Below are 27,913 nucleotides of genomic sequence, written 5' to 3'. Positions count from 1 at the left end.
CATCTTTTGTGCACGTGTAACGCTTATGCGTGCGTGTGGGTTCCATCGTGACATTTTGTGCGTGCGTAGCGCTCGTATGTGTATGTGCAGTTGTATTGCAAGATTGTGTGGTTGTATTGCAAGAAGTGCTTGTATATCGCCTGCCATGGTTTGAGGCCATTCTTTTTTTCCTCTCTGCGGCGGGAGATAGAAAACAGCGACTAATATGTCATCTTGTTCGACGAGTCTCTGAATGAGAATTGCCAGCAAAAGCAAATGGACGTTCATCTAAGGTACTTGGATGCATCACAGTTGGCCACCATACGCTACTTCACATCTGTGTTTATGGGCCATGCCAGGGCTGAAGACCTGCAAGAAAAACTACTTGATGCCTTAGAACCACTTCGGTTACATAAAATAGCGCAACTATCAGAGGAACAGTTAGTCCAATGTGAATTTTAAGACATTCAAAGGCCTGCAGGAGCACCTACAGAAGAACTATAAGGTGAGGTGCTTAGACTTGGGCAGTTGTAGCTTGCACACTGTGCATAATGCCTACAAGGCAGGTCTTACAACAAGCAAATGGAGCTTGGACATTTTGCTCTCATGTATGACTAGGTTGTTTCTTGATGCACCTGCCTGGAGAGAAGACTTTGTAGCTGTCACCGGACAAACTCTGTTTCCTCTCAAGTTCTCTGCACATCACTGGATTGAGAACGTCCTGGTGAAAGAGTGGGTTCTGCTTCTCTGGCCTGACGTCAAAGAGTATGTGGAAGTGGCAAGATGCAAGGAAGTGAACCTTCCCAAGTGTGCTTCTTTTCAGAATGTTTGTGACTTTTGCTGTGACCCACTAGTGGTAGCAAAGCTCAAGTTTGCACTTGCTATTGCGATGACTCTCCAGCCATTTTTGACACACTTTCAGACAGATAAGCCAGCTATGTTCTTTTTGGCAAAGGACCTTGAGAATATTGTGTGCCACTCGAGAAGATAGATGTTGGTCACACAGCCGAGCAGCTTCTTAAAAGCCGCAAAGTAAGTGTGAAAGCTGCATTTGCATTTCGCATGCAGTGCAAGCAGTTTTTTTCTAAGTGTCACAAAGAAGATCCTGGAGAAGAGCCCCCTGCGATATCCCATTGTGAGGGGCCTCTCTTCACTAGACTCCAAACAGATGTCATCAAAGCTGGATGAGTGTGTGGAAGGCTTAAGGGGGGAAGCGGGGATCAGATCGCGATTTTCGCGAAAAAAATCGATTTTTGAAAAGTACGCTTTTCAGAATCTACAGCATCATTTCTATCTTGTACTGAAATATTTCACCGAAAAACAAACTCTAAGCACTTAAAATAAATATATTTGTCGGTGCCGGCGTCCACAAATCCGCCCGAAATCGCGAAAAAGCCGCGAAGTTCAACGCGCGACTGCTCGGCTTTCCCGCCACGGAGCGCCGCCATTTTGGTATCGTTGGAAAGCCAGACTCTTTGACTCTTTGTCCCAGCCCTTCCCTTCCTTCCCTGCCAGCCAGCAAGCGCACAAAAAAAGAAAAACAGGAGAGTGGCAGCACGGAGCAGCCAATGGCTGCCGCGCCCCGATTGGCTCTGCGCCGCGGCTCGTTGTAAGGCGCCTCCTCATTGGTCGACGCCGCGCCATAATGGCGGCCGAGGCAAGGAGCGCAAGGAGCGTCTGCTTTTGTCCGCTGCTGGGAAGCCTTTCTGGACTTTCCTTCTCTTGTGTTTCGAGGACGTCGGCCACGTGCAATGGATCCGCGCACGTTCGAAAAGAAGTACCGGACGAAGCATGCCTACGGGAAGCGGAAACGCAAGCCCGTCACAGCAAGGAAGAAGCGGCGATTGTCAGCAGGTGGTTCGGCCGAGCCGAGCGTCCGTTCAGAATCGGCGGAGTACGCGCCCAACGTGCTGTGCGATCTCTCGCCCAACGTGCTGCGGGATCTTGCGCCGAGTCGAGCACCAGCCAGCGATAGTGAGACGAACCATGATCTTTTGCCGTCGAAGCGCGGGCGCAGTGTTACTTCACCGGTGACGATCGACATGCCAGTGAGTCTCGCCGTACGCGAGCGTCCCGTCGCAAGTTCGTCCAGCACAGATTACGGAGTGAGCTTGCAGCGGTCATCGCCGCCCGACTGCAGAGCATCGGAGACGCGCTTCCGCGGTGTGTCGTTCAACGCCGAGATGTCTCCGCAGCCAACAACCGCCAGTGAAGGCAGTCCCATGCCATCGACGAGTTCCGGCGCTTCGACGGAGCTGCAACGCGGGCGCACGCTCGCTGCCGCGGATGCGCCGGCGGCCGACCTTGCCGCTCATCGCAGTGTTGACTGTTCGCCCAGTGAACGTCGCACTATTCAAGCTCACCTGGAAACACGATTTGTGTCCGCGGAAACTGCAGAACTGCAAGCGTCGAGAGTTCGCGAATCGCTTCGCGCGGTTTCAGCAACGGAGCGCAAGTTCGGGCTGACTGGCTCACAGGAAAATGCCATTCCCGCACCTCCAGAAGAGGAGTTTATGCTTGTTCAAGTTGCTGCTTTGAACTCGCTGATTGGTTCCCCGCTTTGCCCAACTTGTCAGCAGCCCGGCCTAGCAGTGCACCGCGAGACTGAACTGGGACTAGCTGTGAAGATGGTACTTTCATGCATTTCCTGTGGTAGTACCCTACAGTCTGAGTGGTCCTCACAAAGGAAGAGCGGCTCTAGAATGAAGAAGGCACACAAAGTCCATCACCTGAAAGGACAGAGGGCTAAGAAGTCACCTGCTGCCAAGGACACCAAATTCTACAATGCAGGAGCATTCTAGACAGTGTGTGCCAGTATGGAACTTTGAGGCTTGTTTTCTCAAAAGTTTGTTTTGAGCTTATCACCTCGCTCGTGGAAAGCATAGCACGGCAATGGGAGCACGGATTTTAATCCTGTTTGTTTTGCTGCAATTGGTGAAGTGTGCCTTATGTCAAGACAGTCTCAGATTTACCATTTAGGCTCACCATTTTTTTATTACACAATAATTGGAGCATGATACATTCTAAACATAAAGAGAAGGTGCATACTATATCGTTTAGAAGAAGAGCAGAGAAATTTAAAAAGAAATTAAGAGAATCTTGACTTAGACTATACTTCTTAGTAACTATTAAAAACATTTACAGACCCATAACCCATTTTGCTGTCACGCTAGGCTTTCCACGAGCAAGCAACATGTGAGCAATATATAAATAATGATAAAATAAAAACTACTGAAGATATGATTGTGAAACTTTGCAGCTGTCTGTTTGATGCTATTTCGAACCTGTATGCCAAATTTCATCACTCTAAGATAAAAAATGAAAAAGTTAGTTCCGATCCCCTCATCCCCCCTTAAAGAAAGTTCTGGATGCACTCATTTCAGCAGAGAGAATCTATGAGCATTCAAGAGATACTGTGCTTGCACAGTTAATTGAGCTGCTACAGGAGCCCAAACATGAGTTGCAGCTATTTGAAAGGATCTCGCATACACTTCACAAGTTTTTCTATGAACTTTTAAAGGTTGGCTCAGCATATGCTGAGCTTTCGAGGGTTGTAAAACTGCTGCTTATACTTAGTCATGGCCAAGCAAGTGTAAAGAGAGGATCGCCAGGTTTCAGTAGAGAATATGGAAGAAGTGTCTCGCATTTCACAGCGCATTATCTGTGATGCTGTACATGTAGCAGGTGGCATTTTCAATGTGCCCATCACAAAGGAATTAAGAGCATCTGCGGCTTCTGCGAGGAACCAATACTGTGCCTTTTTGGAAACACTGAAAAAGCAGGAGCGTGAAGATGCAAAACAGAGGAAGGAACGTTGCATTGATGAAGAGATTGAAACTCTCAGAAGGAAGAAAAAGAAACTAGAAGCCGCTGTTGCAGAATTGACAGCTTCAGCAGACTCATATGCAGAAAAAGCGGAGGCAACCAGTGACCTGACTTGCATCATGAAGTCAAACAGCCTAAGGAAGACTGCCAAGAGCAAGCAGCAGGAGACCTTGGACATTGACGTAAAAATTCAGAAGCAAAATGATGCCACCTAAAGACTAAGTGAGTGTTTGCTTGGTTGATCTTTAGCGAGTAAATGTTTGCATCTTCTAACACACTGAAAGTGGTCATCCATGTAACTCTAACAAACAATGATGAGAAGTGGTCGAAAAAGGAAATATCGCTGGAGCCATCGTTTTGTCTGAAGACAAGTTTCCTTGTTAAAACGTTGGCTCCAGCAACAATCCCCTTTTTCAGTGAATTCTCATCATTTCAAGCCTCTGTCTACCCCTGAACATCTGTTTTATTTGGATTTCTAACAGGGAATGTGGTCCTTGAAAATCCACACCAGGGCCTTGAAAGTCCTTGAAAACCCTTGATTTTTGTCATATACACCAGCATGAACCCTGTGTATTGATGACCTGCTGTGGTAACCAGCATAACAGTTTTAGCCAGAAGATTTGCGTAGGTCTTTACTGCTAGCTGCTTATCAGAAAGTGGTGGTGTGTGGATCTGCTTGTGACCAATGAGCTAACACCACAAGTGCCTACCTTTACCAAGTTTTCCCGTGTGTAGTGCGACTAAACTGCCACGCGAGCATATCCACAGCCATGTGCTGTCACTTACCAGGGTGTCTACCAAGTTAACATTTCCAAATTCCCTGAGTTTTCCAGGTATTCCCCAAGTTCCTTTGCAAAATACCTTGAGTGACAGAAAACTTTGTTTTATGTCAAGACGGGCTGACACCATGTCGCCCGATGCGGTGACTCTCTACTAAGCATGTTAAAAAAACTTAAAGAAAACTACTTAATCCAATTTGAATAGTAAAGAATAGTGTTTATTTTATTCCAGAAGAAAACAAAAGGGAGGGGTTAGTAAAATGCACAGCGAATAAAATACCTTCGAAAAAAATGGTCAAACCCATTGCAAATCGAGTCGAACATTCTCAAATACGAAAAAGGAGATGCATACTGAAGCAAATATTTTCGAATATGAACTATTTCTGTCAGCTGATAGCAACTCATTAGAATGAGGCCCGAACTTTGTCACAAGTGAGACTCTCTCGCAACAGCTGGTAAGTCAACCTCAACTGTCCTGACATACTCTCAGCCCATACACAACACCTCAGTGTTGCGTTTCACTGCTTTTAAGTGTTTATTTTGGGTTGGATGACGGACACCTGCAGCTCGGCGTCAGCCAACACAGTTTTTTTTTTGTTTTTTGAGCTCGAGCTTTTTTAAAGAAGCAGCGACATGCATCTTTTCCCATTCATTCCTTAATGCATAGGTCCTTTGAGTTCTTGTCCTCCTTCCGCTGTACATTCGCCACACGGACCATTTGAAGCATCCTCTTGGACAGTTGTACTGCCAAGGTCCAATTTTTCGGACTCCCAAGGAGCTGCGAAAACGTCCGAAAATCGTGCAGTTCAAAAAAAATGAATGCATGTCTTTTACTGCCCTTAACTCTTTCGTTACCACGAGAAAATGGCTGTTTTTCATAGGTCTTGGAAGAAATTTTTTTGCCAGTACAAATAATACTCCAGCACACGTTGCAGCATGCCAAATTGCACATAATGGAATGCTCTTTCCAAAAACATAAATTACAAAGCAAACAATTTATTAGGGAACGCACAAAAATTCAGAAAAGTACCATTTTCGTGGCGAGTTGATAAAAATAAAGAAATGGCACAATATCTACATATGCATTATTAACAAAGAAAATTTAGAACATACATTTTGAAGGTCAATGACTCGGAACACTGTCTAAAAAAATAAATTCTCTGTACCACACCGTTCTTCAGGTACATAAAAAAAAAAAACTAAAGACCGGGAACAGCTTCATCGCTCGTGCCATGCGATGAAGCAGTTTCTCGTTTTCGTGAGGCAAATTCAAAAATCAGTTTATTCAAACGACTAATAACTACTATTGCACAGGCGCACTCCGCAGTTTTCACAGAAAATGTTCGTCTTTTGTTCAATTTTTGTTCCTGGTAGCACAGCCTGCAGTTTCGCCTGTTCGGCATCTTTTGCGGATAGTGCGGCATTCTTCTTTTGGGACAGGATCTACTTGGGCAACCGCTTCATCATCAAGCTCGAGCAGCTGTTGGGTGAGCTTCATCTGAAAAGTTGGTCGAAGTGGGCGCTCCTTTGTAATTCCAGTGTCAAGAGGTGTTGCTGGCAGTGCTCTTGAAAAATAATGAAGCTATTCACAACAGCGATGTCAGTACAGTGAAAGAAGAGTGTTTTCCACCACCTCAAGCACTTCATCAAAACGTTATAAGATGCAATCAGCTGATCCGACTTATCAACACAAAGCATCCCAGAATTAGTCGTCTATCAGTAGCAGCTTCTCGATTGGGATGATAGTCCACACGCCCCCTCTTCTTCTCTCTTTTCTTGTGGCTGCAACATGCCTGTTGGCAGTGTGCGCTGTAGACATCATGTGGACAACCTTCCTGTCCTTCCATTGCAAATAGAGGATGTTGTTCTGTTGAAGACACCGAACATCACCTCTCTTTGCCTTCTTCTCCCACGACACGTCGTTCAGTTGAAATGGGAAGCACCGACTATCTTTACGTGTCGTGCCACAAGCGAGGGTTTTGTGATTTAGCAGGTGAGCAAAGAGAGACGCAGATGTGTAAAAGTTATCCATGTAGATAGCGTATCATTGATTGAGGTAGTTATTGCACAGTTGCATCACCACATCAAATGCTAGTCCACTTGCACTAGCTGTTTCCCGTTTGCCTGCGTACACATAAAATTGAACGGAATAGTCAGTCTGTGAATCGACAAGCACCCACAATTTGTATCCCCACTTAACAATTTTGTCCCGCGTGTATTGCCGAATACCCGATCTTCCTTTTGATTTGACCATTCTTTCATCCACAGAGAGGTTCCGCGCAGGTTGAAAAAGTTCTCCTGAAGTAGTATTCACATGTTGCAGAAGCCACAATATGCGGTGCAGCTTGCCGTGCAAAACTACAGTAGTCGCCTCCGGATCAGTGACACTTGCGGAGCGCAAAAAGTGCAGAAAACCGTCTCCTTGGCATAACGTTCCGCGGAAGAAGCCCTGAAAAAAGCCTACTGGTATTCCAGTAAAGGTGGTTGCGTGGCATGTTCACAATGCTCATATAAATGAGCAGTCCAATGAACTTCACTAGTTCGTCGAAAGTCACTTCTTTCCATGACCCATCTCTTTCAGCATAGCTTGGAAGCTCCAAAATATGCATCCAAGCATATTTGTTCGCGTTCTTGCAGATAGTATGTATCACTTCTGCGGTGAAGAATAGGAGGAAAAAATTGCGCCGTTGTAAAACGTCTTGCGCTGCTCCGAAGTGCTGGGCTGAGATGTGCTCTGGGTGGCCTTGTTGGCGTGAACTGAAATTTCTTCACAGCCGGTGGCAGCACATCCTGGCCTAGCGACCTACGGACCCTGCAGATAACAAGAATAGCTCTAAGCTTGTGCACAAAGGTTGGCAGATAAGTGCGTGCGACGCCGGTGACTGCTCAAGGCCATAAAGGTAACTCACCGGTGAGCAGCTGCGGATGTCCCGGGCTGACTTGAAACATCATTGCCGTCAGAGCTTGAAGCAGAGATTTTCCGACTCGAAGCTCGAATCCTCGTCACTAAAATCAGCTGCGGGTGTAGAATACTTTCGAGCAGAACGCTTTCTGTGCGGCGCAGTCGCGTTGGATGACAACGCTATGGCAGTGACTGGTGCGACTGGCGTTGTAGTGATATAGGAACACCGGATGCGGCCCTGTGGCGGATTTAACAAGAGAAGCGAAACCAAAACTGCTGCCAACTGGCTGTAAAGGCCAGGTATACATGTTGGACATGCGGCGGACCTTCAGGAATGCGTTTTCGTGGAATAAAACCATGCACACTCCAAGTCAAAGCTCACTAGTGAATAGCTGGCGTCATTTGCGGGTAATTATCAACACTCAACACCGTCGGATAACAAAGCCAACAATATGAATCAATATTTGACTTGCTGGGAGTCTTTTGATCACAAAAACTTGATGTTAATGCTGCATTACCACGAGTGGCAGTTTTTTTTTTTCTCAAGCGTGGCCGCCACGCCCCCTTTCGCAACAACACATGCACATTAGTTCTCAAAAAGGTGCATCAAAAATTGGAACGTCGCCATAGCGGGAAAATTTAAACTGGTTCTACAATTGCACTGCCTAGACTAACCACTGGATGGCGCTAGGTGCACGAGAAACGATTCCAACATGTCAAAATCGGCGATTTAAGGCATCGATCACCGGTGATCGATTTGAATAGGCGTGGTAATGAAAGAGTTAAGGGCTCAAATCGCCACAGGTATATACAAAAAAAGCTCTTAAGGCCTGCCAGTACACTTATTAGGCATATTGGTGCTCGTACTGTAACAGGAAATGGTGGATGCACGCATGTATAATTAAGGGATACATAGTGTGTCCCCTGACAGTTGCCCCTTCCCACGCTCGTTATGCTTCACCGCAATACTTTTACATATGCTTCACCGCGTAACATTGCTGTATCGAGAAGCTGACTTTCAGGAACCGGCTTTGTGAAACACACTGCACTTTCCGAGCATCGAAGCCAATTGCGAGGACCACAAAGGCACAGCACTTAGCTACGTTTGGGTGCATGTCTCAGTTTCCCTTTATCAATTACCTTCTCTCCACCTTGCGGGTTTCTGCAGAACTATTATGTCAAACTCGGGTCTTTGCTTCTGAGTTGTTGATGAATTCGACTTCGCCTGCCATCTGCTAGCCACCTGGTTAGCTCAGATGGTAGAGCAGCTGCCCCGGAAATACGGTGGTCTCGGGTTTGAGTCCTGGACCAGGACGAATTTTTCTTTAACTGTGAAGCTTTCCTTTCGAGGAACCCGTATGGGTTCCCTTTGTAGGACTTAGCTACGTTTGGGTGGATGTCTCATTTTCCCTTTATCAAAGGCGGAGACGGTACCATTGCTGACAGCTGTGAATTCTTTCAATGAAAAACATGACACAAAACTGCAAAAAGCTTAATAGTGGACGTCGAAGCAGCTAGGCCTAGCATTGCCGCCATGGTGGATATGCGTGCTAGAGTGCCGGTTCGAGGCAGCGAGATCAAAATGGCAGTGGTGGCGGCTTTGATTGATGCCGTTTCGGACCTGCAGTTACGGAAAAAAAGTCAGAAAAATCGGATGGCAAAGGGTTCTTGCGTACAAAATTTGAGATGTTATTATTATACAGTGACTCTATGGGGTATGTAGTGGTGCCGCGAAGTCGTCCGAATTATCAGGCGTCTGGAAAGTGTCGTTGACTGTACACTGGCAACACTTCCAGACGACGACACGGCGTCAGAGACGATATGTTACGATTTGTCTCCCTTCCCGAGCCAGCATTACCACGACTTCCGTTCCCTTTCAATAAATTTACAGCTAAGTTTCCCTGATAGAACAAATTCCCAGAGTTTTCCCTGAGTATTTCCAGACTACTCAAAATCCCTGAGAATTCCCAGTTTTCCCAGTTGGTAAACACCCCGATTTACACTTGGCTGTATCCTGAAAGTGCACACTTTATTGCGTTGGACAACACATCAAGTGAATTCATTTCTGCCATTTTTGGTTCAGTATATTTCCCGGGCAATAGCACAGTAAGTAAAATAAGGAGGCGTGCATTTTAGGGCATCATGACAGTTTTACGAAGTACATTGATGTGGCGCATTTTAAATGTCTCGTGATATCACACTCCCCCCCCTTTTTCTTATTCTCAGTGTGCCACGAGTACCTCAGGCAGTCGTCAACAGTGCAGAAGGGAATGGCTCAGAGCCAGCAGATGTGACCCAGGAGGTGCCAAGGACTCCTGCTCGGAAGCTAAGGCGCCTCTCTGAAGCAGCCAAGGCTGCTGAGCCAGATGCCCCAAGGGAAGAACCGCCCGCTCGAAGGCTGAGGACCAAGGAGCCTGCCCAGACACCCACTACGTCTGTGGAAGCACCGCGAGCTGCGACTGGTAATAACCCCTGGCCCACTGCTTGTGATCCAGAGCTTGCTTGCATAAGTGCAAGGCCAAGAGCACCAAAAGTGAATTACAATTTAGGTAGTCGGCACTACCATAACGATCATAATTACGCAATTCCACTGAAACCAGAAAACGATGCCTATAACATATCCAGTGTCAGCGAAGACTTCATTGCATACTTTATTTCATCTTGTGCGATCACTGCACATGTATCTACTGTCAGCCTAAATTGAAACATGAATAGCAACAAACTAATTTTACACATATTTACATGAAAGTGTGACAAGTAATTGCTTGGTAGCCCTTTTCTATTTATAAAGTAAAGTCTCAAGTGTACGTTTTCAGGTCTTTATTAAAGGGCGACACTGCTTTTTGCAGCTGAACACTGGCCCGAACATCTTTTTACGTTTCTTTGCTCCAGGATGGCACAGAGCATTTATTTTTGTTTGATTGGAACGCTATAGCAGCCTTGACTGATTTAGTCTTTGCCATAATCACTGTGAATGTGTCATGAAATGTTTTTTAATATTTGGAGTTATGATATCTCTGGTTCTACTTATCCTGTCACATGTGGGGTTTCAAACATGTTCTTTGGACAAAGGGACGACAACACAGTAGTGCAGACAATCGCAAGGGCATTTATTGCACCTTTCATACACTAATGCCTTATAGTCGAATTGCTACCCATAGAACACGCCACATGATGGGCGTGCAACAAATCCAGGAAATCGGACTCACGATGACTGGATAGGAGCGAATATGTTCGCTTTATGCCGGACATTAAAGCATAATCATTCATGATTGTACAGTCACGCAAACTGTGTCATGTTTGAACGATCGTGTTCGTCCATCACGGTGCGCCGCTTCCGAGCCTTCTCCGGACGGTTGCACGAAGCATGTCGGTGCATGCGTGAAACATCCGCGCTCGCCGACCTCAAGAAGGGGAAGAGCCTACTCTCTCTCATGCCCCCTCTTTTAGGTGGCATTAGTGGTGCAACCCTCGCGCCATCTCTTGTAACATGCTGCAACCACACTGACCACAGCCGGTACAAAGCTACACAGCAAAGCCGGATAACAAGAGACGTGAGCCATGCGGGGAATGCAATATCGGGGACGTGTGAAAGTGGTGCGTCCCCGCACACAATAATTCCTTTATTTTTTATTTTTTATTCTCTTTTTTTTTTTTGGTCAGAAACGTACAATTGAATAGTGTAGTAGGCCTATAATGTGAGCAAATATTATAACAGAAGTTTTCAAAAAGTACTTTTTGTCATGTGTTTGTTACCAAGCCTATTGAAATTGATCACCAGTGACCGATGCTTTGCATCGCCAATTTCGGCATGTTGGAGCCGTTTCTTATCCATTTAAGACCAACCAGTAGTTAGCACAGGCACTGAACTTTCAGAATCAGTTTAAATTTTCGCGCTCCGGTGATGTTCTCATTTTTGACGAACCTTTTTGCGAACTAATGTGCGTATGTTGTAACGAAAAGAGGCGTGGCTGTCACCTTCTGCCACGCTCGAGAAAAAAGCATGCTGCTCAGGATTACGCTGCGCTAGCATAAAAATTTTGTAATCAAATGACTCCCAGCAAGTCAACGGGAGATGTGGGTTCCAAAACCAATTTTGTTAATTTTAGTGTGAACTGGATGATATTTAACAGTATTGTTCAGTTTTTTCTGCTGATTGCAAATATCTAATTAGATTTTGTAACAAATGATGCAAAGTTTTTAATACGGAAATTCAGTCAATTTCTTATGGTACTTTTCAACAACTTTGTCAAAAGAAAAAACAAAGTATATGGCCAGAACACAAGAGAGTAGCTCTAGCCGGTGATGCTATTTTTTGTTCTCAGTGCTCTTGTAATGCAAAAAACAACAGATGTAAACATAATTGCAATATTTTTGCTAATTTTCATTTGTATTTAGTGGCAATTAAAATTTAGCCGACAACTTTAGAAATAAATAAATAGCATCACCGGCTAGATCGATTCGACACAAATATATTGATACCAAACATTTTGCTGGCACTTAGAAAGAACATATGAACGTAAGGCAGTGTGTGGTGTCCAAAAAAATGAAGCTGAGAAAAACGAATCTGAACTTTCAGTTCACTGTAACTTTCAGTGGCCTAACAATATGGCAATATGAATTGCATCACTATGTAGCCCCGTCTTTCAGCAACAAGTTCATGACATATATATATATATATGGCCATTGTGCAAAAATAACACTTGAGATATCGGTTGCAACATCATGCAGTCATTGAAAGCAATGCCAGAAAGCTAGCACCACGAGCTTCACATTTCTATTTTAGTTCCTTGTTGAACAGAAGGCACACAAATGGCATCCCTATGCAAATAAAGTTGCACAGAGTTCATGGCCACAACAAAATATGTCCTTTCCACAAAGTTTATGGCTACAACAAAAAATCTTGATCAAATCCCAGTGGTGGTGCCACATTTCAATGGAGCCGAAATGCAAAAAAGTTCATGTGCTTGTGTTGTGTGGCGCTTTCCAAGTGGTCAAAATTAATCCAGAATCATATCATGGTTTTGGAACTAGAAATCCCAGAATTCAAATAAAAAAAGAATATCTCTTGCACACTCGCACAATTGTGTATTCAGCACAGGTCACACCTAGACCTATAAAAGCCCAGGACTGTAGGCAGAGTCTGCTGGCTTGTGCCTCTTTGCAAGCTTGTTTGTCAAAGCATTTCTGTTTGTGTGATCCTTGTTGGACATGTGAAGCCTCCAACGATCCTTTCACGCATGCCACACGTGGCGCACTCCAGCACAAGCTTGGCACAGAGCCCGTACTCCTTAGCGGGGTCCTTCGAAAGCATCAGCGTTTTCTTGTCGCATACGGGACTCGGCATAAGTAAAAAAAAAGTCTTGTACCACGGATAAATCCATGATCGCAAATTCCATTCCACTGTCGCTGACGTCCTCTTTCATATCAACACCCAACACTTTCGCTCCGTTGCAGACAATAACGCCAGGTGCGTTTTTGCCTTATCGGCGATCACTTTGCGCTTGCTACTTTCTTCAGTCGTGAAGAAAACTGTATCTACACGGTCTGTGCCAACACGCGAGGCGTGGGTGGACGAAGTGTTGATGCTAGACGTACCGAGTTGCAGCTCGGAACTCGATCCGGCAGAATCTTCAGGCAGACCAGCAACTGGCAACTCCAGGTGCATGACAGGCGGTCTTCGCGCCTTGCCGAATGCTTGACGCGTAGTAGTCTTCAGACGACGAATCTCCTCCAGCCATTCAGGCAACGAAAAAGACACCTTATCGAACATTGTCGAGAAGCGAGCGGCTGAACAAACGTTTACAGCAGCGCAATAAAACCACAGAGAAAAATGCACAGCGCACACGAGAGCGACCAGCCTGTCGGGCACAAGAGAATCGGCACCCAAACGGCGCCAGACGAATAAGAGCGAGGCGTGCGGGGGGCGTTGCGTGCTTTGGCCAATCAGCGGCACGGGCGCATCCTTCAGAAATTACGCAATAGCGCCGGTTCCGCCTCACCTACGCCATTTTGAACCGGCGCAAAATACGCACAAAGAAAGCAGCTTCCAAACAAGCTCAAAATGGCGCCCACCGACCACTGCGTTTGCAAATGATGACGGCGCTGAACATTTTTGGCAATTTTTTGCTAATTCCGTGGCCACCCTGGCCCGTATAAGTGTGTTTCTTTATTGTTTTCCTATTAAATTTAGGTTCTAGATTTCGCGGAGGGATTTTTGAATGTATAAATGTTGCGAAAATGCACTTTTCCAAAAATCGACTTTTTTGCAATTTTTTGTCATTTGAAGACCCGCGTCTCTCCTTAAGAATTATATCGCCGGCTTTGCCGTTTCACAGTGCTGAGCAGTGATAATTAACCGAAAGTGACGCCAGCTGTTCACTAGTGATCTTTGGTTGCGAGTCCGAGTCGTTTTATTCCGTCAAAGCGTATTTCTGAAGCTTCACCGCATGTTCAACATGTGGACCTGGCATTTCCAACCAGTGTCCAAGAGTTTTGGTTTTCCTTCTCATAAAATCCAGGCAAGGGGTGCTGCCATTGTCACTGCGCAGTTACCGAAAATCGCTTCCGGCGTCGTCCCGCACGGCTTCGTCCCGCACGGCTTCGTCGCGAGGAAAGCGTTGTGCTTGAAACTGCGTTGCACCCGCACTTCAATTAGTGGTGAGGACTCTAGTTATGATTCTGAAGATGACAGCACAACAGCTTCAAGCTGTGCCGGCGACTATGTTTTGAGTCAGCATGAAGACATCCACATCTGTTCACCAGCGAGGTTCCTTTACGGTCTCCTTGTGCGTGCTTATCTGCCAATCTTATTGCACGACCTGAGAACTCTACTGATTATCTTCAAGGTGCATACTTTGCTTGGTTATGTTGTGCTGCCATCACCAGCAAAGAAAGTTCTGTTCACACCAAAAAGGCCGCCTGCAGCACATATCTGGCCGGCCCTACGGATCAGCGCAAGACAGTTTACACCACCATCGGATTCCTTCCTACTCTTCTTTTCTACAGAGGTGATAAAGACAATATCCAAAAATGCTAACAGATAAGCTTGGATACATAGTTTTGTTGCCCAGCTATGCTCAGATCGATCGGTCCTGGAAGAGGTGCATGACTCCAAACTGATTGATGAAGTATGTTCCTTGGTCTTCTCTTCGGACCATCTTCAGGAGATGCCGAAACGGCGGAACTGCAAAATGTGTTACGAGGACCGCAAAGTTGAACAAAAACCAGATGTTTTGTGGGAAAAGTGCAGTGTGCACCTATGCTTCACAAAATCCAGGAACTGCATCACTGCATAGCATGAGGGATCAACTAGTCTTAGTTTCTTTTTTGTATCCGAAGGACGGCTGTGTACTGACCGTTTTTTTCAGACAGTATTCCTGGGTTATTTATCTTTGAAATGTATATTCTGAATTTCCTTTGATATTGATGTTTTTGTAGATCATGTTTATTGTTGTTTTTATCAACTGGCAGCAAAAATGCCGCTTTCTAGAATTTTTATGTTTTGCCTAAATTTTTTTGTTTGGCAACGTATGTTTTTGGAAAAGCATTTCATTATGCACAATATGCTATGCTGCAATGTGTGCTGGAATAATATTTGTAGTGGTAAGTAACTTTTTTTCTGAGACCTTTAAAAAGCTACTATTTTCTCGTGGTAACAAAAGAGTTGAGGTATATACACTTTACAGTCAAAAATTTAATTTTGGTGGATAAAATTACGGTACTGCTCTCCCTGGTTAGGCTGTTTTAATGCTAATTATGGCTTAAAGGTCTGAAAAAAAGAATGTCTTTTTCTCAACCATTTGCTTTACCCATAATAATTTGGGGTTTATGTAGGGCTACCTATGAGCTGTGCAATAAACTTGAATAAAAAAACATGATGCATATTTGGGGAAATATCCATAAAAAAACTAAAAACTTGCAGAAATACGGCCTTTTCGAGAGGTGATGCTTTGAGAAAACTGGCCATAATATAAAATGTTGAGTAAAATTCAATAATCTTAGTTCATTGCACACATTGATAAATAATAAAGCAGCCTGCAAAATATCAAAAGAATATCTATTGAGGAAAAGTCTATGAATGATCATAATTATGATTTTGATTGCCGTTCCGTTAAAGAAGGTAGGGGGTAGTGATATAGTCATATGGCCTCCTTGATCTAACCAGATTTTACATCTATTGCAATGTAGCATTTTACCTATCTTGATCTTTTCTTTCTTCACTGAAGCTGTCTATATAGTATTGTACAGTTACTTGTGCCTGTAACAGTTATCACTCTTCTTTCTTTTTTCTCCATCAGTACTCTAACAGTCTCTTGCTTATCTCGACTGCTGACCAGTAAATGCTTCCATTCGCTTTGATTCCCACTGCTTCTGAAACGCAGACGATTCCTATGGGTATTGCCAAGTCAGGCTATTGAAATTGCCCATTATGTGAGCTTGAAGCAAAATTTTACAATTTTGACATGATATAATTGATGTATACAAAGAATGATACCTAACTCACCTGCATACTGTGATGTCACAGTTAAGGGCCGACCTTTATTGAGCCTGAGAGATGCGGCGAAGGACCCTCGGCCCAGTCCACTATGATGATGTGATTACCCGCACGATGAAGAGGAGCACACACATGATGATGATAATGTACAGATGATGAAAAAGTGCACAATAAATGCCCACACTAATTTCCCCCGCGCGAGAGCGGCCATCCTGGCCGCACCTAGAAGTGGGGAACGGCGTGTGAAGGGCTTCATACGTGGAACGTGGACCACTTCGATAGAGCAGCAACGGCGGTCAGTTGAGGGAACAGGGGTCACACAATAATTAACGGGAAAAGTCATTTCCAGGACCGTGTATGGGCCAATAAAGAGGTACTGAAACTTCTCGCACAACCCAGGAGTGCAAACTGGTGTCGATAGCAGCACTTCATCGCCGTGCCGGTAGAAAACTACGCGATGAGATGCGTCATAATGATCCTTGCGGTCCTGTTGTCTGGCTTCGGTGTTGAAGCTGGCACGCTGGCGACAATGGTCAAGGCGGGAAACATATTCTTCACAGGAAGATGGAGGTGGACTGACAGGGGCAGAAAAGAAAGAAACGTCGAGAAAGGAACTGGGTGAACGGCCGTAAACAAGGTAGAATGGCGAGTAACCGGTTGTATGTTGAACGGCGGTGTTATACACGAAGGTGACGAATGGCAAAATTGCGTCCCAGTTTCTGTCATCTGGTTGAATATAGGCGGCTATCATGTCGGAGAGCGTACGATGAAACCACTCAGTCAGGCCGTTGGTCTGAGGATGGTAACCTGAAGTCGTCTTGTGAGTTGTGCCAGAGGCTCCGAGCACTTTGCCTACCAGTTCTGAAAAAAATGGCTTTCTGCGGTCGCTCAGCAGGACACGAGGGGCGCCGTGACACAGGATTATGGCTTGAAGAATGAAGGTAATAACTTCGGAAGCAGATGCAGAACTTACACAAGCTATTTTGGCATAGCGCGTGAGGTGGTCGACGGCTTTAACTATCCATTGACTACCGGCTGGAGTCATGGGAAGTGGCCCATAGAGATCAATGCCAACAACCTCGAATGGTTTTGCAGGACACGAGACCGGTAGTAGCTGCCTGGCAGGAGCTGATGTTGGCCGCTTTCAATGCTGACAAATGACGCAGGAAGAGACTTATCTCGCCACACTGGTAGACAGGCCAGGCCAATAGAAGCGGCTTCTTATGTGGTCATAAGTTTTCTGGATGCCAAAGTGGCCAGCAGTCAAATCGTCGTGAAAGGCCTGAAGGACACGAGCACCAAGGCAACAAGGCAGTACGGGCACCCAGCGTTGTCCATCCGGATGATGGATATGGCGGTACAGCACGGAGTTTTGTAGCTTGAATCGTGTCAGCTGTCGACGGAGCCTGTCGTTAGCGGGCGCGAAGCTCCACGAAGGCGATCTATAATATGTCGACAGTATGAATCAGCGAGTTGTAGAGACAAAAATGATTCATGGTCGTCCGAAGTGAGATGGTCAAGAGTGGCGAAGGACAAAATTGCCGTTGAAGAGACGTCAGGGATTGCGTCCCTGGAGGTGGTTGCGGAGTCATTGATGAGCGCGACTGTAGGAATCGGGCAGCGAGAAAGAGCATCTGCGTCTTGGTGCTCTTTACCAGACTTGTAGGTGATCTCAGTCATATTCTTGCAGACGAAGAATCCAGCGACCAAGACTTCCTGACAAGTTCTTGAGTGCTGACAGCCAACATGTCCGTAACGAAGGTAAAATGCCGGCCGTGGAGATGAGGGCGAAACTTCTGGACAGACCAAACGACAGCTAGGCATTCCTGCTCGGTGATGGTATAGTTCTTCTCGGCAGGTGTGAGTACGCGGCTTGCATATGCAACGACTCTCACACAAAGGGGTGTCTCACTGGAGGAGGACAGCACCAATTGCATAGCCGCTAGCATCCGTGTGCAAGATTGTGGGTGCAGTCTCATCAAAATGACACAGGACAGGTTCAGATGTCAGGTTGCCCTTCAGCTGGTCAAAGGCAGATTCACATTCCGGTGACCACACGAAGGGAGCACCAGAACGAAGTAGATTGTGTAAAGAAGCAGCTATAGAGGCGAAGTCGCGTATAAATCGACGAAAATAGGAAGCGATGCTAAGGAAACTGCGTAGTTCTTTTGTCTTTTCTGGTTGAGGAAAGCAAAGCACCGCCAAAATTTTGTCGGGATCAGGTCGAATACCATCCTTGCTCACAATGTGACCTAACACCTTGATCGTCTTGCTTGCAAAATGGCACGTTTTGGTGTTGAGCTGAAGACCGGCGTTAGCGAGGCATGTGAGAACCTCGTCCAGACATTGCAGGCATAGTTTCCTACAAGAATTACTAGAGGGAACTCTGGCGCTAGTGTCTACGGGAGCTGCAATGGGAGCGGTTGTCCCAGCATGGGAATTATGGGAAGTACATGAATTTGCCTAAACTTCGTCCTTTTGGCTTCAAACGGCATTGTGACTTGGTTAACTCGTCATTTTCAACAGTATATTGCGAAATAAATAATTCAATAAACGTCATTAAAATTGCCCGACGGCAGGATTCGAACACAGGGACTCTAGCACAGAAGCCTGATATTGAAACCATTAAGCCACGGACGCACGTATCGACAAGCGAATGAAACGCCCTTATGAATTTATCGCGGGCATGCCAGTGCCTTGAGACGCTTGGCGCGTTTCGATTTGGCCACCTGGACAAGCTCAATTGTTGCAATTAATAGAACCTGTACGCGTTCCCGGCGTCTTCTGCACTTCGAAGAATATAGATTGCGCCGAAATATACGACAATAATATTTATATAGCGTAATATACAAAGCCACAAGAACATCTGAATCCACAAGCACGAAGATCAGACAAATCCATGTACTTCCCATCATTCCCATGGTAGGACAACGACTGCAGCGCCAGAGTTCTCTCTAGTAATTTTTGTAGGAAACTCTACGATTGCAGGTGCTGGGCAAATGTAGATAAGAAAATAACGATATCGTCCAGATAGCACAAGCGTGTTTTCCACTTCAGGCTGCGCTGAACAGTGTCAATCATGTTCTCAAAAGTTGTGGGAGCATTGAAGAGGCCGAAGGGCATGATGTTGAATTCGGAAAGGCCATCCGGGGTTGCAAACGCTGTCTTTTCTTTGTCGTCTTCGTGCATCGAATTTGCTAGTAACCTGAACGCAGATCAAGGCTGGAGAAGTACTCGGCACCTTGCAGAGAATCGAGGGCATCGTCAATGCGAGGCATAGGGTATACATCCTTGCGCGTAATCTTGCTGAGCGCTCGGTAATTGACACAAAATCACGCGGAGCCATCTTTCTTTTTGACCAAAACGATGGGAGACCACCAAGAGTTAGCAGAGGGGTGGATTATCTCACGTTGCAGCATGTCGGCGACGTTTTCCTCAATAATCTTGCACTCAGCTAGAGACACCCGATACGGCCGGCGATGTAGGATGGATCTGCCATATGTCTGAATGCGATGCGTTGTGACGGACGTCGGCCCAATGTCGAAGAATGGGCGTCGAATGAAGTTGCATGCCTCTTCAACAAACTAAGTAACTGTTGCGTCTGCGAAGGGGTCAAGTCGGGGCTCATTACGGCTGCAAGAGGGGAAGTAGAGGGAGAATGTCCAGCATAAGTGGTTTCAGAGGTAGCCGCCTTAAGGGGAATGACACAGAGGCTCGGAATCAACGACGCAAGCCAAAGTGGCGCCTTTAGGAAAGAGAATTTTCTCGGGTGTTGTTTCTTGCGGCGAGAAGCGCAGAACCATTGTTAAATCTGACTAGGCCTGATACAATGGCTATCGCTTTTGTCAAACAACGCGCAGAAGGTAACACTAACGCATCTCCATGGTCAATGACATCGTACGTGATGGTTAGAATTTGCTGAGAGCCTGGAGGGAGCTCGGTATCTTCTGCAGCGAGTAGACGAATTGCTGTACTATTAATCGCCAAGCGAATAATCTGTGTCGGTCGTATGTACGACACGTTGCCAACAACATATAGCAGCAGAAGCAGAGGCAAGGAAATCCCATCCTAAAATGAGCTGGTGGGAGCATGGCGACAGCACAGCAAACTGTATGTGGAGGATAATGCTGTCGATCATTACACGCACAGTACATAACGCGGAAGGGCGGATAAAGTCCCCTTGAGCTGCAACCAGCAGTGGTCCATTGTAAGGCGTTGTAACTTTTATGAGACGCTTACACAAATCAGCATGTATAACGGATAAAGTGGCACCAGTGTCTACCAAAGCTTCAACTTGCACACCCTCAATGAACACAGACATCATATTACAAGGGCGTGCTGGAGGAATTGTAGTACTGTCAGTAAATGCAGTTTTTCCTCCGAAAACTGCATTACTTAGGTTTTCGGGCAACGGTCAGAGGTGAACGTGGCAGGCCGGAGCGGTGACGAGGAGCGACGAAAGGGCAAAAGTGAGCCGCGTCTGGTGCTGCGATAACGATTCGATTTCTCGGTTGTTGCGGGCGAAGATGTGGAACGGCGCCTAGGGGAAACGTAACGCCGGTTTTGAGAAGGTACCCCAGTAGAATAAGCATCGCATTCACTCGTGTCGCTCATCTTGTTGGCGCTTGCGGTAAAAATGAGATATGTGGCCGCGATAACCACAGTAATAGCATATAGGACGAGAAGGTTGCCAAGGCGGGGGTAGTAGGGGCCGCTCGATCCACTGGGAGATAGTGAGGTCAGATGGGTGGCAATCGAGGCTCAAGTGGTATTGAGGAGACATTGGCCGGAGGAGCGACACCAACCGGCGCATATCTGGGTAGAGACAACGTTGAACGAACACCGGTTGGAGGCGCGGTAGCAACCTGTGTGTATGTTGGCAGGGGGCGAGGAGCAGGAGGGTCAACATGCACAGAGCAAGTGATGGACCCGAGCTCCTCCTTGATGACTCGCGCAATGCTGCACCAGAAGTCCGATAAGGAAGGACCAACGGAGATGAAAAGCCAGGGGATTGAAGGTTCTCGCGGGTAATCACCCGAATCATTACACGCAGGTCAGGGTCTGCCGTAGAACGGTGTTCGCAGTCCGGCTGCAAGCGTACGGAATCGAGCTCGTCGAGGCGCTCGCACATCAAGACGATGTCAGCGACTGTAGCCGGGTTCCTCACGGCTAGCGCGTTGAAGGCCACAGTCCCAATGCCGTTAAGAATATGACGCATCCTATCCGACTCGGCCACAGCATCATTTACACAGCGACAGAGTGCAAGCACATCCTTGAAGTACAATGTGTAGGATTCACCACAGTGTTGTTTGCGAGCATCCAGAGTTTTCTTCGCAAGGGCGGAGCGAACCGCCGGCGTTCCAAATATTTGTCGAAGCTGCCACTTGAAGGTGGTCCAATCGGAGAAATCAATCTCGTGGTTGAAAAACCAGGTCTTCGCCACACCCGTCAGATTGAACGAGACATGGCAGAGCTTGAGTAGGTCATCCCACCGATTAGCAGAGCTTACGCACTCGTAATCGTCCAGCCAGTCCTCAACATCTTCACCGCGAAGACCAGCGAACAGATGGGGATCACGCTGGTGACCACTGATGATTAGAGAAGGCACGGCTTGCGGTGTTGAGATGGTTACAGTAGAAGCGCCAGGCTGCTCATCCTGCGACATGCTGGCGGGCAGTCCGCACAAGCGGCGACCTGAACAAACCTCCAGGGGGTATGCCAGGCGTGCAGAGGATGGGAGACCAAGAAGCTCCTCCACCACTTGTGACGTCACAGTTAGGGGCCAACCTTTATTGAGCCTGAGAGACGCGGCGAAGGACCCTCGGCCCAGTCCACTACGATGATACGACTACCCGCACGATGAAGAGGAGCACATACATGATGGAAGTGCACAATGAATGCCCACAATACTATCATTCTGAAAAAGTAACCAAAATTTGTCAGTTTGGGTTTCACCAAGTACTATATACGCTACAAATTAGCCTCTAAGTTTTGAATGGCACTAGGTAGAGCCAAGATAGCTTTTTCAATAGGTAGAGGAGTGTGTATGTTTGCATAATATTGCTACATGCGTGTGATATTTGATTGTTTGAATGAGGTGCTTGGGCGCCATCACTCGAGAAAAGGGGAGGAAGAACAAACTGGGCTCACGCTGTGAATCTAATCGGTCAGCGCTGCAACCGCTGTTGTAAATATAACCTGTAAATAGTTGCTCGTCTTACTGACTCGTCCTTCGCGTAGCATTGTGGTGGAGGGTGCCATTCCCTGTCCTCGCCACGGAGCTTCGCAGCGGCCACACCGTCCCGCTTTCCGCCATGGCTCTCGGTGACGACACCTCGTCTCCTTCTACTCTTGCGATCCCGACAACAACGTACGTTACGGTTACAAATCCCCGCGATCCTAGTATATTCTCTGGCTAAGATAATGTCGACGTTGAGGACTGGTTTAACCTGTATGAGCGTGTTAGCCAAAACAACCGCTGGGACCCTACCATTATGCTAGCCAATGTCCTATTCTACTTGGGCGGAACTCCTCGTGTCTGGTTCAGGAGACACGAGGACGAGATCTCTAGCTGGGATGCTTTCAACGAGAAGCTCGGCGACCTCTTTGGAAATCCTACCGGCCAGCAGCTGGCTGCTAGAAAAGAGCTTGCTACCCGAATTCAGTCTTCTACTGAATCGTATCTCTACATACAAGATGTGCTCGCTCTTTGCCACAAAGTCGACGAGAAAATGGCCAAGGTTGACAAAGTCGGCCACGTACTTAAAGGGATCGCAGATGACGGCTTCACTTGTTGGTCTTCAACAATGTGTCCACCATTGACGTCATTGTCAAGGCGTCATTTGAGCTCGCCAAAAGCTGCCACGTCATTCCACAGTTCTCCCGGCTCCCTAACACTGCTGCGACGTCATCTTGCATTGACCTTACCGCTTCACCACCTTTAAATGAGCACGTCACATGTATTGTTCGCCGCGAACTTGAGGCTACAAGTCCTGCGCTGTTCCATTCACGCCCACTTGAACCCACCATTGACCAACCAGCCCCAGCGATGTCCCTCATTCAGGCAAGAATTCGCAAACCTAGATTTTGCTGCTGCCTGCTCAGTCTCCCAACCTGACACCCGACCGGTGCCGACTGCTCCGCCTCCCAGATACTGCAACCCTGCCGAGTGGAGAACTCCGGACGACAAGCCCATTTGCTTTCATTGCCTCCGCATTGACCACGTCGCTCGCCACTGCCGCACCTCATGGACGTCGCTGTATTCGAGCTCCTTTTCCCCGTCTCCTCGCCCATACGCCGACACTCACCGTTATTCACCTCGCCGTCTGTACCCTACTTCTGATGCCCCTGACAGCCGCTCCTCTGTGAGATCACTGTCGCCTCACCGCCGTCGCTCCCTGTCACCCCAACCTCGCCGCTTTTCCTCGCCAAACCGACGGACGGAAAACTAGGCCATGCAGCTCTTGGAGGTAGTGCTGCATCACTTTTGTCCTGTACAAATCCTCCGTTGACCCTCCTCACCAACACGAACCTAATTGAAGTAGACGTAGATGGTGTTCCGTTGATGGCATTAATTGATACTGGAGCCCAAGGGTCCATAATGAGCGCTAACCTATGTCATCACCTCAAAAAAGTTATCACGCCTGCCATCACTCGAGCCATATGCGTCGCCAATGGCGCCACTGTTGCTGTCAGGGGTATGTGCACTGCTCGCATAGGAATTACTGGCCCCCAGGTTCCAGTCCTGTTCGCCGTGCTGACCAGTTGCCCTCGCTCGACTTTCTGACGACGCATACTGCCTTCGACTGTTCCACCAGTACACTTCGCCGCGAGCTTCCTCTTCTTTCAGACATTCGCCCTAAACAACCGAACACCCTCTGCACTACAGCGTTTGTTCGCTTGCCTCCAAAAGCCCTAACCTTCGTCGAATTGGCCTCAACAGCAACCGTGCCTGATGGCGACTATGTCGTCGCAGCTATTCATGATATCCTCCTGGTGCGCGGCATCTCTGTGTCACACTCCATCGTAACCCTTGCTGCTAATCGGATGTGTCTCCCCGTTATCAATTTTGATTTGACGAAGCAAGTGTTACCTGAAGGCATAGCAGCGGCCACGCTCCGGTCAGTGAAAGACGACCACATTGCTGCTTTTGCAGCCAACGCGTCTCCAGATCCTCCCGATTACACGCAGGATGCCTTGAACCTTGACGGCCCATTACGTCCCATTGTCGCTTCGGACCTCACACCTGACCAAGGAGCCACCCTATATTGCCTTTTGCTTTCCTACCGCGACATATTTGACACTGACAATCGACCACTTGGTCAGACTTGCCTTGTTAAGCATCGGATAAACACTGGTGATGCTGTTCCTATTCATCGCTGACCCCATCGCATGTCCACGGCAGAGCGGCAAGTTATTCAGCAGGAAGTAAGCAAGATGCTCGCCAGAGGCATTGTTGAACCCTCGGTTGAATCCTTGGGCGTCGCCAGTCGTGCTCGTCAAAAAGAACGATGGCACGTGGCATTACTGCGTTAATTACCGCCACCTAAACCGAATTACTAAAAGGGATGTTTACCCTTTACCACGAATCGACGATGCTCTTGATTGTCTTCACGGTGCCAAATAATTTTCGTCCATCGACCTTCGATCTGGTTATTCGCAGATTTCCGTCAATGAGCAAGACTAAGAAAAGGCCGCTTTCGTCACTCTAGATGGCCTCTACCAATTCAGGGTTATGCTGTTCGGTTTATGCAATACCCCCGCCACATTCAAACGGATGATCGACTCTCTGCTTCAAGGTTTCAAATGGTCAACCTGCCTTTGTTACCTCAACGTCGTCCTTGTGTTCTCTCCTACATTTGAGACGCGAGTGCGTCGCAGCTATCCTTGACGTCTTCTGCAAGGCTGGGCTCCAATTAAACTCATCGAAGTGCCACTTCGGCCACCGACAGACTACAGCGCTAGGCAATCTCGTCCATGCTTCCGGCGGACAACCCAACCCGGAGAAGGTTCGAGCAGTAATGGCTTTTCGTGTACTTCAGTCTGTCAAAGACGTCCGGAGTTTTGTGGGGCTCTGTTCTTATTTCAGACGGTTTGTGAAAAATTTTGCAGCAATCGCTCAACCACTCGCTGAACTTCTCAAAAAAGGCGTGCCTTTTACGTGGGGTCCCCCCTTCAGGCTGTCGTATTTTCACGCCTTATCATGATTCTCACCAATCCACCGGTCTTGGGCCACTTTGACCCGTCCACACCTACAGAGGTCCGAACCTATGCCAGTGGTTATGGGATTGGTGCAGTCTTATCGCAACGCCATCACAGACACGACTGCGTTATAGCCTATGCTAGCCGGCTCCTGACACCTGCAGAGCGCAACTATTCAATTACCAAGCGCAATGTCTTGCTCTCGTCTGGGCTGTTTCAAAGTTCCGCCCATATTTATATGGCAAGCCCTTCTCAGTAATCACAGACCATAATGCGCTCTGTTGGCTTTCGTTGCTCAAGGATCCTACTGGCCGGCTTGGTCGTTGGGCCCTCCGACTACAAGAATATTCCTACACAGTGACTTGCAAGTCGGGATGCCAACACGAGGACGCAGATTGCCTCTCTCGCTACCCAGTCGAAGACGCGACCTCTACGCCTCATACTGACACCGACGCCTGTGTTATCTCTGTTTTTCCTTTGCTCCATGTCGCCGATGAGCAGCGCCGTGACCCGTCCTTGCGTATCATCATTGACCGCCTGGAATCGTCACTTGCCAACAGTTCCCTTCGCTTATTCACACTTCAAGATGGCGTACTCTACCGCCACAATGTTCACCCCGATGGCCCTGCATTACTCCTTGTGATCCCTAAACACCATCGCTCGGTTGTTCTCCACGAATTTCACGACCTCCCCACTGCCAGTCACCTAGGTGTGTCACGTACCTACGACCGGATCCGCCTAAGCTTCTTTTGGCCAGGGCTTGCTTGCTCTGTTCGAAGATACGTAGCTGCATGTGAGAAATGCCAGCGACGCAAGACACGATCGACGCTCCCTGCTGGGTTTCTTCAACCACTCGACATTCCCGCAGAACCATTTTTGGACTTACTTGGCCCTTTTCCTCTTTCTACCTCTGGGAACAGGTGGATCGCTGTGGCCACGGTTTACGTCACGCGCTACACCATCACCCGAGCAGTTCTTACAAGCTGTGCCACAGATGTCGCCGATTTTCTTCTATGCGATTTAATTTTATTACATGGAGCTCCGTGACAACTTCTCATAGGCCGTGGCCGGACATTCCTATCAAAAGTTATCGCAGACATCCAGCAGTCCTGTGCCACGAGGCACAAGCTATCCACGTCATACCATCCACGAACAAATGGCTTCACGGAGTGCCTCAATCGTACTCTCACAGACATGCTCGTGAAATATGTCTGTTCAGACCACACTGACTGAGACCTCGCACTACCGTTGGTCACATTTGCTTATAATTCCTCGCGCCACAACACAGCCGGTTATTCCCCATTTTTCCTTCTGTTCGACCGAGAACCAGCACTGCCCCTCGACACAGCCCTCCCTGTTCATGCGGCACCGACCAGTGAATATGCACTTGACACGATCGCCCGCTGTGCCCACGCAAGGGAAATTGCCCGTGACCGCCTTCTGAAATCCCAAGAGAGTCAAACGTGTTTTTGCGACTGGCGACACCGAGATGTGCACTTCCCGTCTGGTTCTTTGGTGCTTCTATGGTCTCCGTTGCGTCAGGTCGGCCTGTCAGAAAAACTGCTGTCTCGTTACACAGGCCCATACTGAGTGCTTCGTGCCGTGACACCCATCACCTACGAGATCGCCCCTGACGCCCCATCTGCTTCCCAGTCCACTGATATTGTGCACGTTACACGACTGAAGCAGTATCACCCTCCCAGTGATGACATTTAGACACTCCAGGACGTTGCTTCTGCCGGCGGGGGATTATGCTACACGCGTGTGACATTTGATTGTTTGAACGAGGCACGTGGGTGCCAGCACTCGAGAAAAGAGGAGGAACAACAAACTGGGCTCGTGCTGTGAATCTAACCGGTCAGCGCTGCAACCGCTGTTGTAAATATAACCTGTAAATAGTTGCTCATCTTACTGGCTCATCCTTCGCGTAACAATATAAAATTGAAAAGTGCAATGTTTTGAAGGAAACTGGTATTCCAAGAGTGTCCTCATACCTTGAAAAGTTTGACATGCTGTAACATTGACCCAAATCAGTTTAGAGCATTCATTCTTATAGCACTGCAAACTGTAATCACTCAGCATCCTTGTAAAATGCCAGTCTCCTTCATAACACCCAGCATTTCATAGAGAGCTGACCTCCAAACTAGGCTACATAAATAAGATAAATTTCCTAGTATAAATCAATTGTTGAACAGAAAAATTATCGCATATTTGAAATCAGCATGTCAAAATACATAAATAATGCAAGTTTGATCAAAATGCACCCATGAATCTTAAAGGGTCACTAAAGGCAAACACTAAGTCGACATGGACTGTTTGAATACCATTTCAGAAACCTCGCAACGCTTCTTTCGTGCCAAGAGAAGACTTAGATTATGGGAAAATTGCATCTGAAGGGTCCGAATACATTTTTCAAAACTGAACTCTTCCACCACCGAACCGAGGAGTGGTAACGCTGCATACGCCATCACCACCCTTTGCTCCCATCATTGAGTAAAATGGCACCCAAGCGACGGCGGCACTGAGCCAAGACAAAGCGGTGGATTCTCCGCTGCAGCTGCTTTTAGGTTAAGTGGCATAGACCGTTCAGGCATTCCACGACATCACATGGAAGTTGAATTCTCTGCTACTTGTAGTTTGTGCGAGTTTCACGAGCCAGATAAACCAGCTCAGCACTATGCGATAACTACTGAAACACGAAAGTGTGGGCGGCGTAGAGTCCAGCGAAAA

At 47.3% G+C, this 27,913-nt stretch overlaps 1 protein-coding gene and 1 pseudogene across 4 annotated transcripts in view; both read left to right on the top strand.

Annotated features, from left to right (window-relative positions):
* LOC126547088 (uncharacterized) overlaps nucleotides 1–27,913 on the top strand; it is a 176,259-nt gene that overhangs the window by 94,450 nt on the left and 53,896 nt on the right. For all 4 annotated transcript variants that reach the window (XM_050194947.3, XM_055062881.2, XM_055062882.2 and 1 more), the window contains exon 18: nucleotides 9,712–9,947. In XM_050194947.3, coding sequence (XP_050050904.2) covers nucleotides 9,712–9,947 — 236 coding nt within the window. The remainder of the gene's footprint in view (nucleotides 1–9,711; nucleotides 9,948–27,913) is intronic.
* Nucleotides 214–4,019, top strand: LOC140215467 (uncharacterized; annotated as a pseudogene).

This window comes from Dermacentor andersoni, chromosome 1 (assembly GCF_023375885.2).
Source record: "Dermacentor andersoni chromosome 1, qqDerAnde1_hic_scaffold, whole genome shotgun sequence".
NCBI lineage: Eukaryota > Metazoa > Arthropoda > Arachnida > Ixodida > Ixodidae > Dermacentor > Dermacentor andersoni.
This window is presented reverse-complemented; position numbering and strand designations above follow the sequence as displayed.